At 45.2% G+C, this 11567-nt stretch overlaps 1 protein-coding gene across 1 annotated transcript in view; it reads right to left on the bottom strand.

Moving 5' to 3' along the window:
* The window catches only part of LOC112235884 (short transient receptor potential channel 7-like), a 62302-nt gene extending 51416 nt beyond the window's left edge, over positions 1-10886 (bottom strand). The window contains exons 1-2 of the mRNA XM_042302843.1: positions 10130-10886; positions 1011-1193 (exon numbers count right to left, since the gene is read on the bottom strand). Coding sequence (XP_042158777.1) covers positions 1011-1193; positions 10130-10882 — 936 coding nt within the window. The 5' untranslated portion in view covers positions 10883-10886. The remainder of the gene's footprint in view (positions 1-1010; positions 1194-10129) is intronic.
* Positions 10887-11567: the final 681 nt, after the last annotated feature.

Below are 11567 nucleotides of genomic sequence, written 5' to 3'. Positions count from 1 at the left end.
TGTGAGTGTCGTGCGCGCGTGCGTGGGTGGGTGCCTGCCTAAGCGAACGTGCGTGCGCGTGTGTATGTTTCCCCCACTGAGTTTACCCAATAGCATTCAAGGCCACCTGGTTGTCATAGCAACCCATCCTCCCCCCTCATCTGGCAGGTTGATTAACACACTCAGCTGTGGTCACGCTCCCTGGTTTGGGAAAACATCCCAGGCACTACACTTTACCGTTTCCCTGGAAGCTCACAAGCAGGATGGACGTTTCACTATTTAGTTATAGCTCTGAACTAGCTCACCTGGCTCACCTAGTCAGAGGCGGGATGATTAGTTGACAAGTTGAATGAGGTGTGTTGGCGCTGGAATAGAACAGCGGGGGGTCCCCGAGGACCGGAGTTGTGAACCACTGCCTTAGATGATATGCGGGGTAGTATGAACCGTATGGTACTATGTCTCACAATGTTTACATATAGGATGTACAACCACAAGGTCAGAGAAACCTGTTTACCTTTTTTGTTGTGCCTGTGTGTCTCTGTGTGTCTCTGTGAGTCTCTGTGAGTCTCTGTGAGTCTCTGTGAGTCCCGGGTGATGTAGGGAGAGGGGACTTGGTTTGACATTTAGCTGAAACACCTCTGCTATTCTGACACAGAGACTTGTCTGATATTTACAAATGCTACCAGGTATCGGGGACACACGCGCACAGAAATGTGTATCACTGCATCGCCACTACAATACTGCATCACTGATCCAATGTTTTCCCTGTGAGATGTTCCAGGTTGAACATAAATCAACATTTCCCACTCCGAATACACCTGTTAACAAACACACTCATGGGGTCAAATGCTACATGAACAATCAAAGATATCAGAAAGAAATGATGACATGTAAACTAAACCATAAAAAACATGAACATACTGTATATATATATATATATATATATATATATATATATATATATATATATGGTCATTTACAGCAGTGTCAAGTAATGCGATCAGGTTGTGGTCCTGGTTTGGGGGTCTCACCTTCTTGACCTCGTATTTGATGGCCAGTTTGACGCGTTCGAGGCAGGGGCGGTTGTTGTCACTGGGCGGGGCATTGTCCACGTCTCCGTTCAAGATGGCCTCCACCTCCTCTGTGTCTCTGCACTGGTCCAACACCCCCACTACAAAGTCCTTACACTGCATGGACAACTTCCTGTAGTCATTCTATGGAGAGAGAGAGAGAGAGAGAGAGAGAGAGAGAGAGAGAGAGAGAGAGAGAGAGAGAGCAAGGAGACAGTGAATGAGAAAGAGAGCCAGAGAAAAATGGGAGAGATAAGGAGAGGGTGAAGGAGAGGAGGACATAGAAGAGGAAGATGTGAGGAAGAAAAGGTGGGAAAAGAGAGAGAGGAGGATGGTAGAATGTTCCTGTGCAGCTAGTGTTTGTATAATGACTTGATTAGGCGAATTGTTGGAAGCTCCCCACTGCCGTCAGTTCAACGTCTAATCCACGTTGGTTCAACGTAATTGAATTGATGTGAAAACAATATCGATTCCTCCAGTGTGTGTCCAATGGGACAGGGGCAGCTCTGGAGCCAAATTCACACAGCTTTCATCTTCGACACCACACTCCCCCTCTCTCATCTCTTTATTCACACTTTTCTCTACCTCCTTCATCCATTCACCCCTCCCTTCTCCTTCTCCCATCCTTCCACACTCCCCCTCTCTCATCTCTTTATTCACACTCTCCCTCGCTCAAACCTGCATTTCTTCCTTTCTCATTCTTCCCTTTCTCTACCTCCTTCATCCATTCACCCCTCCCTTCTCCTTCTCCCATCCTTCCATACTCCCTCCTCCATCTCTGCTCAACCATAGGTCTTCAGGCCAGTGCCCGAGGCCCCTCAGATGCAGTTACACACACACAAACACTCATTAACAAACAAACGACCACACACACAAGCACACGCGTAACACACAAGCAGAGATCCCTCATTGTCTTTCATACTTTCGCGCATGAGCATACAAAATCTGCCAACCCATCCCTCCTGGACCAGTCAGAGTGGTTTGTAGAGCCAATTGTCCACAGAGACTAAAGTCAAATTGTTTATGGATAGCTGCACAGTGTTCAAACAAACGAGTACAGCTCAGTGATAACATGCTTTCTGGGACAGTTTCCCTCAGCCCTTGCAGTTATAAGATGTCCCCGACAGGCTTCCTCTGCTACGTGATCACCACTTCATACCAAGCGCGTTAGTATTAGCTCCCTCTTCCCTTGCTTCTCTTCAGGACAAAAACACTCCATGGTTCCATTTTTCTTTGTTCACTTCTATGCCACCCTTAAAGGGGTCAGTAGTTGCTACAGTAACTAGTTACAATCAGTTACAATCAGTAGTTGCTACATTCCTTTTTTGGACTTAATTAATGAATGATATGTACCCGTTGATTCTTGAACTTGTCGTACCCCGTCAGAAGCCAAAATATGAGTTTGTTTAACTCCAATGTTTGTAAACAATGAACATGTAAACAAACACTATATAGCCTCAAAATATGGTTAAAATGTTGATGTCATGGACAGTCAATCCTTGCATCCATAGCTCTGTGTATGAATTTGAGAGTGATTGAATTTCTCCAGCCCCATCAATCAGGTTTTTACTGAACCAGGGGGGGCTTTCTTACTCTTGCTACTGCTGATTGCCGCTCTAAGGAATTTTGGTTGCCTCGAACATAACTATTTCCTTTAACTCAGGGATCGTTATTCTATGATGCGTGGCTAGCCGTGTATGAATACAGAACATTGTAATGAGGTTCTAGAGGACACATGATAATTATTCCACCCTGCAGGCATTATTCACATGCTGATGATACCACCGTACTAAGTGATGGAAATTCCACCATTATACAGAGCCACACTAATGACTGACAGCGAGAGGGGAGGGGGTGAGACAAAGAGGAAGAAGAGATGGTACATTCATACTTTCTGAAGTGACATTTTGCAATGTGCCAATGAGAATGACTGATCACTCACTCTGGGCCAATGGAATTGAGAGTATTTAGGCCCTCAGGGGACAATAAGACAAAGGTAGGTGTTTGGAATCCATGAATGAGCGCACACACACACACACACACACACACACACACACACAGGTATACTTAATGAAAGAGGCAGAAGAAAAGATGAAGAGGTAGGGAAAAAGTTGTTGAGAAAGGGTGGACAGAAAGAAACCCGAAAAGGAGAGCTGGAAGGAGATGGAAGGAGATGGAAAATGCTGAAAGATTTAGAGAGAAGAAATGGAAGAACTAGTGAGGCGAAAAGAGAGAGGAAGAGAAAGAGATGAAGAGAGAGATGGGTGAGGAGAGATGTGGAGAGAGAGAGAGAGAGGGAGAGAGAGAGAGATGGATGAGGAGAGATGCGGAGAGAGAGAGAGAGGGAGAGAGAGAGAGATGGGAGAGAGAGAGAGAGAGAGACAGAGAGAGAGAGAGATGGGTGAGGAGAGATGTGGAGAGAGAGAGAGAGAGAGAGAGAGAGAGAGATGGGTGAGGAGAGATGTGGAGAGAGAGAGAGAGAGAGAGGGGGATATCTTGTGACCCTGCTCTGCTGATTGTGACTCTGTGGGCGCTTCCCTCTCCAGCTGTGATTAGACACAGGTGCTCCTCACCAGCCAATTTCACACCTCTGAGCAGTTGTGTGTTTGGACGTGTTTAACTATTCTTGTGGGGACCAGAAGTCAGGACATTTTGTTAGTCCCCACGAGGTCAAATGGTATTTCTAGGGGGTTTAGGGTTAAGGTTAGAATTCATGTTCGAATTACGTTAAGGGTTAGGGTTAGGAGCTAGGGTTAGTTTTAGGGTTAAGAGCTAGGGTTAGTTTTAGGGTTAGGTTTCGGGTTAGGGATAAGATTAGAGATATGGAAAATAGGATTTTGAACAAGACTGAATTGTGTGTCCCCACAAAGTTAGTTTTGCAAGACTGTGAGACAGAGAGAGAGAGAGAGAGAAAGAAAGAGAGAGAGTCCGTGTGTGTGTGCATGCGTGCATGTGTGTATGGGTGTGTGTGTGTTACTGTACATTAAGGAAGTATTTGGAGTTCCTCTGTCGGTCAGTAAGTTAGTCCATTGGCTCCCATAACAATTCTTAGATGTTAACTATAGCCTCTCTGTCACGAGTCCGACCGAGGGTGGCTCCCCTTCCCGGTCGGGTGGCGCTCGGCGGTCGTCGTCACCGGCCTATTAGCTGCCACTGATTGTCTTTCCTCCCCCTCCTTGTATGTTTATTGGTAGCACCTGTTAGTGAGTCATTAGTTGGGCTTTATTAGACAGCCGGCCCGCCTGTTTCTTTGTGCGGGATTAATTATTGTTACCTTCGGTTAGGTAGTAGAGGAACGTGTTTGTTCCTGGTCGTGTATTCGGCTGTACTGTTTTCGTCCCCCGTGTTTGGGGCATTTGGTTTTGAGCACCCTGTGGCGTTTGTGCATTAAAGAGCACAGTATTGCACTCTCTGTTTCCTGCGTCTGACTCCACACCCACGACACCCGGAGCGTTACACTCTCCACCAATGGATGGACACTGAGTGTATAAAACAGTAAGAACACCTGCTCATTCCATGACATAGACTGACCAGGTGAATCCAGGTGAAAGCTATGATCCTTTATTGATGTCATTTGTTAAAATCCACTTCAATCAGTGTAGATGAAGAGGAGAAAAGGTTAAACATTGTACATTTTTTTCTAATATTTCGTTGCACCCGCTTTTTGCTCTCAGATCAGCCTCAATTCGCTGGGGCATGGACTCCACAAGGTGTCAAAAGCGTTCCACAGGGATGCTGGCCCATGATGACTCCAATGCTTTTCACAGTTGTGTCAAGTTGGCTGGATGTTCATTGGGGCGGTGGACCATTCTTGATTCACGCGGGAAAGTGTTGAGCGTGACAAATCCAACAGCGTTGCAGTTCTTGGCACAAACCGGTGCGCCTGGCACCTACTACCATACCCCGCTCAAAACCACTTAAATATCTTATCTTACCCATTCACCCTCTGAATGGCACACAGACACAATCCATGTTTCAATTGTCTCAAGGCTTAAAAATGTTCTTTAACCTGTCTCCTCCCCTTCATCTACACTGATTGAAGTGGATTTAAAAAAGTGACATCAATGAGGGATCATAGCTTTCACCTGGATTAACCTGGTCAGTCTACAGTGCCTTGCAAAATTATTCACGCCCCTTGGCATTTCCCCTCTTTCGTTGCATTACAACCTGTCATTTAAATGGATTTTTATTTGGATTTCATGTCATGGACATCCACGAAATAGTCCAAATTGTTGAAGTGAAACAAAAAAAATTGCCTGTTTAAAAAAATTCAACAACAAAACAACGTAAAGTTGTGCGCCCATATGTATTCACCCCCTTTACATATGTATTCACCCCTTTACATATGTATTCACCCCTTTACATATGTATTCACCACCCCTTTACATATGTATTCACCCCCTTTACATATGTATTCACCCCCTTTACATATGTATTCACCCCTTTACATATGTATTCACCCCTTTACATATGTATTCACCCCTTTACATATGTATTCACCCCCTTTACATATGTATTCACCCCTTTACATATGTATTCACCCCCCTTTACATATGTATTCACCCCTTTACCCTTTACATATGTATTCACCCCCTTTACATATGTATTCACCCCCTTTACATATGTATTCACCCCTTTTTACATATGTATTCCCCCTTTACATATGTATTCACCCCCCCCTTTACATATGTATTCACCCCTTTACATATTACATATGTATTCACCCCCTTTACATATGTATTCACCCCTTTACATATGTATTCATCCCTTTACATATGTATTCACCCCTTTACATATGTATTCACCCCTTTACATATGTATTCACTCCCTTTACATATGTATTCACCGCTTTACATATGTATTCACCCCCTTTACATATGTATTCACCCCTTTACATATGTATTCATCCCTTTACATATGTATTCATCCCTTTACATATGTATTCACCCCTTTACATATGTATTCACCCCCTTTACATATGTATTCATTACATATGTATTCATCCCTTTACATATGTATTCATCCCTTTACATATGTATTCATCCCCTTTACATATGTATTCACCCCCTTTACATATGTATTCACCCCTTTTACATATGTATTCACCCCTTTACATATGTATTCACCCCCTTTACATATGTATTCACCCCCCTTTACATATGTATTCACCCCCCTTACATATGTATTCACCCCCTTTGCTATGAAGCCCCTAAATAAGATCTGGTGCAAACAATTACCTTCAGAAGTCACATAATGAGTTAAATAAAGTCCACCTCTGTGCAATCTAAGTGTCACGTGATCTGTCACCTGTTCTGAAAGGCCCGAGAGTCTGCAACACCACTAAGCAAGGGGCACCACCAAGCAAGTGGCACCATGAAGACCAAGGAGCTCTCCAAAGAGGTCAGGGACAAAGTTGTGGAGAAGTACAGATCAGGGTTGGGTTATAAAAAAATATCTGAAATTTTTAACATCCCACGGAGCACCATTAAATCCATTATCAAAAAATGGAAAGAATATGGCACCACAACAAACCTGCCAAGAGAGGGCCGCCCACCAAAACTCACGGACCAGGCAAGGAGGGCATTAATCAGAGAGGCAACAAAGAGACCAAAGATAACCTTGAATGAGCTGCACAGCGGAGATTGGAGTATCTGTCCACAGGACCACTTTAAGCCGTACACGCCACAGAGCAGGATTTTATGGAAGAGGGACCAGATAAAAGTCATTGCTTAAAGAAAAAATAAGCAAACACGTTTGGTGTTCGCCAAAAGGCATGTGGAAGACTCCCCAAACAAATGGAAGAAAGTACACTGGTCAGATGAGACTAAAATGTAGCTTTTTGGTCATCAAGAAAAACACTATGTCTGGTGCAAACCCAACACCTCACATCACCCCGAGAACACCATCCCCACAGTGAATCATGGTGGTGGCAGCATCATGCTGTGGGGATGTTTTAATTGGCAAGGAATGGGAAACTGGTCAGAATTTAAGGACTAATGGATGGCGCTAAATACAGGGAAATTCTTGAGGGAAACCGTCCCAGTCTCAAAGAGATTTGAGGTTCAACTTCCAGCAGGACAATGACCCTAAAGCACTGCTAAAGCAACACTAGATTGGTTTAAGGGCAAACATTTAAATGTCTTGGAAGGGCCTAGTCAAAGCCCAGACCTCAATCCAATTGAGAATCTGTGGTATGACTGAAAGATTGCAGTACACCAGCGGAACCCATCCAACTTGAAGGAGATGGAGCAGTTTTGCCTTGAAGAATGGGCAGAAATCCCAGTGGCTAGATGTGCCAAGCTTATAGAGGCATACCCCAAGAGACTTGCAACTGTAATTGCTACAAAAGGTGGCTCTACAAACAATTGACTTTGGGGGAGGGGGATAGTTATGCACGCTCAAGTTCTGTTTTTTTTCTTCTAATTTCTTGTTTGTTTTGCAATTAAAAAATATTTTGCATCTTCAAAGTGGTAGGCATGTTGTGTAAATCAAATGATACAACCCCCCCAAAAAATGTATTTTAATTACAGGTTATAAGGCAACAGAATAGGTTAAATGCCAAGGGGGTGAAGTCACTGTATGTCATGGCGTTCTTTATGTTTTGTACACTCAGTGTATATGTCAACGCTTAAAACTCGGAGCACACTGTGTGCTGTCCCCCATCACTTGAACCCACTGGGACAATAGTACATGTGGCACCGTGTCAACATAACCCTGGGCAACAGGTCTAATCCTGCACTTAACCATGTAAAGATTGCAGAGGGCAGCTTCATTAAAACAACAACAATACTGATAACGCCCACAGGGACTTTCTCCAATGAGATCAGCACGATCCTTCCTTTCAGATAAGTGGACTACATAAGGAAAGAGTGTTCAAGAACCGACTGCGTCTGAGCCAGTCAGAACATATGTATTCTTACCTCAGAGAGTGGAGAGAGAGGGAAAGAGATTGAAAGGGAGGGAGAGAGAGGGAAAGAGATTGAAAGGGACGGAGGGAGAGGGAAAGAGATTGAAAGGGAGGGAGAGAGAGGGAAAGAGATTGAAAGGGAGGGAGAGGGAGAGAGAGGGAAAAAGATTGAAAGGGAGGGAGAGAGAGGGGAAGAGATTGAAAGGGAGGGAGAGAGAGGGGAAGAGATTGAAAGGGAGGGAGGGAGAGGGAGAGATAGATAGAGGAGAGAGACATGGAAGGTGATAATGAGTGTGTAATGAAAGAGATGGAGGGTAATAGAACTAAGCCTCCCGGGCCACTACTTCTCATTTACACATCTAGGAAGCAGGCAGACAGACAAACACCTGAGCAGACACAGCTGCAGTCATGACAAATACCAACCCACACACCCTTCTGGACTGCACCCTTCCACTCACTTTACCCCGCCGTCTAAATGCCAAAGTGTTCCCCTTTGCCTTCCTTCCTTCCTAGTGCTCCTGGGCTTGAATTTGATTCCTGTCGTTGTGGCTGTATACCCCACACTGCAGCATGAAACTTCTACTTTCAACACACAGACCCAGCTGTGTGCTGTTAACACGTTAACGTGTGTATTAGTGTATGTGTGTATTTGTGCATTTGTGCATTTTGAATTTTTATTTAACCTTTGTTTAATTAGGCAAGTCAGTTAGGAACACATTCTTATTTACAATGACGTCCTACCCTGGCCAAACCCTAACCCGTGACGACGATGGGCCAATTATGCGTCGCCCTATGGGACTCCCGATCACGGCCGTTTGGGATACAGCCTGGAATCAAACCAGGGTCTGTAGTGACACCTCTAGCACTGAGATGCAGTGCCTTAGACTGCTGCACCACTCGGGAGCCCATGTACAGTAGTATGTGTGTATAGCACGTGTAGGACTAGTGAGACAGCAAAGTAGAGAGAGCAGCCTCAGTCCTGAGCCAAAGCTGCTACGACTCCTAGCAGAAACGTATCAAACATAGCAGATGAGGGAGCAGAAAATCCTCATTTGCAAATTCATGGATTCTCTCTCTCTCTCTTCCTCTCTCTCTCTGTCCTGAGGCTTCGTTGGGTTGGTAGTGGTTAGAACTGAGCCTCTGGACCTCAGTAGACTCTTTTCTGTGGTCACCTTTTGGCATTTGAGGGCTTTGGAATGGGAGGAGTGGGGGTAACTTGTTTCTAAATTATCATGCAATTTGGTGGCTCTTTTTTGGATATTAATCAAAAGAGGGAATTGGTCTAATTCTGCTCTGCTTGCGTTGTTTGGAGTTTTTATCTGTACTCTGATGATGCTCTTGGTCTCTCTCTCGGTCTCTCAATCTCTCTCGGTCTCATACTCTCTCTCGGTCTCACACTCTGTCTCGGTCTCCCATTCTCGGTATCTCACTCTCGGTCTCTCGGCCAGTTAAACTCACCTCAAACTCAGTCTCTATGATAGCCAGTCTGGCCAGTTAAACTCACCTTCAACTCAGTCTCTATGTTAACCAGTCTGGCCAGTTAAGCTCACCTTAAATTTACTATGTACTGTATAGGTAACTGACAAAATAATGGAAACACTTTAGTAAATACAAAGTGTATTGAAAGCAGGTGCTCCTACACAGGTGTGATTTCTGAGTTAATTAAGCAATTAACATCCCATCATGCTTTGAGTCATGTATAAAAATGCTGGACAGGCCATTATTTTGGCTACCATGGCTATGACTCCATAGGATGTTAATGCCGCCATCCACAGAGCACGAGTGGTCACTGAATGGTATGCTGAGCATGAAAATGATGTAAACCATACGCCATGGCTGTCTCAGTCACCAGATTTGAACCCAAATTAACAGTTATGGGATATTCGGGAGCGTAATCTGAGACAGCTTTTTCCACCACCATCAACAAAACATCAATTGATGCAATTCCTTGTTGAAGAATGGTGTCGCATCCCTCCAATAGAGTTCCAGACACTAGTAGAATGATGTCACATCCCTCCAATAGAGTTCCAGACACTTGTAGAATCTATGACAAGGTGCATTGAAGCTGTTCAGACTAGTGGCGGCCCAACACCCTATTAAGACACTTTATGTTGGTGTTTCCATTATTTTGGCTGTTACCTGGATGTTAGCCAGTCTGGCCAGTTAAACTCACCTTAAACTCCGTCTCTATGTTAGCCAGTCTGGCCAGTTCGTTGCTGAGCTCCAGGGCGGTGAGAACAGGGTCTTCACTGCTCAGGGACAGGTAGGCAGCACTGGCCAGCCCTTTATAAGCGTTCATCCTGGAGCGGGAGTGGCTGAACGAGTCTCTCTTCTGTTTCTCTACACACTCATTGCACTTACAGAAGTAGTCATGAGGCCTCTCGATGCGGGCCCCCTTGGTGAGCAGAATATGCACAATCTCATACTCCTGACAGTGTGCTGCTAGGATGACTGGGGTGACGTCGTGGGAAAAGCGTGTCCCGTCTTCATCGTAAGCGTAAAAATCATCATCCCGTAGCTCCTGTTCGAGGGGACTCTGGGTGAGCCGCAGCCCTTGGCTGAACGCCGGGTTCGCCAATATGGCTTCCACGATACGCACATACCCTTTAGAGATAGCCAATAAGAGCCCGTCGCCCACTCTGGCTAGCCCATCCATCTTTAGCAACAGCTCAGTCACTTCCAGGTGTTCATTGCCCACCGCCAGCTGCAATGCATTCTGGCCCATGTAGTCCACACAGTTGAAGTTGAGGGTCTTGGACTCCTCCAGCATCTTACGGACCACGGGGATGTTGCCGTACTCGGCAGCGTCAAGGAAACCCTCTTCCTCTGGCGTCAGGGCCGAGCCACGCTCGTTAAACATGTAGGCTGGGCCTCGCACAGCCTGGCGACGCCCCTTCTCCCTCAGCGTGGTGTGTCTCCGCTGCATTGCTTCCACTCTAGAAGAGGGGGAGAGGGAGGGAGAGGGAGGGTGACAGGGAGAGAGAAAACGGTTATTAAGAAAGGGTTAAACCAATGTAAAATGACACACACACACACACACATACAAACACTCAAATAATGCGGCACTGAATCACACAATCCCAAATACTGCATGACAACTAGCTGTCTCTTACACCATCAGTTCATATTTTTTTCCCATAACTGTGTATTGACAGTATATCTGCCCTGAGCTGTAAATGTACACATTGCTTTTGCCTCTCAGAGGAACTGAATGGGTCAATTGGAATCTCTTGAAACCAACACAGTGTGCGGCAGGCGCCTCAGACAAAAGCCTCCAATATCTGGTTACCTCAAAAACAAACTGTTCAGCTCCTCAAATCACATGTTATACACAGAAAGAGCACCCGAACGCTGAAGCAAAACACTCAGTGCTCAACTGCTCTCCGTGTGGAGGAAAATCTATAGACACGTTCATTTTCAAATGAATGGAAAAGAGAAACCATTCGAGAGGTAGAAAAGAGGGAGGGAGCCAGAGAGAGGGAGGGGGATGGAGCAAGAGAAAGAGAGAGATAGGAGGGAGAAGAGGCGGTAAAGTTTCTGCAGTGAAAAGGATGAAATGTACAACTGCATACAATATGCCATCAACAACTAGGGTAACAGGCTTACTCTTT

Source organism: Oncorhynchus tshawytscha, linkage group LG21 (genome assembly GCF_018296145.1).
Source record: "Oncorhynchus tshawytscha isolate Ot180627B linkage group LG21, Otsh_v2.0, whole genome shotgun sequence".
NCBI classification, from domain to species: Eukaryota; Metazoa; Chordata; class Actinopteri; order Salmoniformes; family Salmonidae; genus Oncorhynchus; species Oncorhynchus tshawytscha.
The sequence above is the reverse complement of the archived record's forward strand: the minus strand, read 5'-3'. Positions and strand labels throughout refer to the sequence as shown.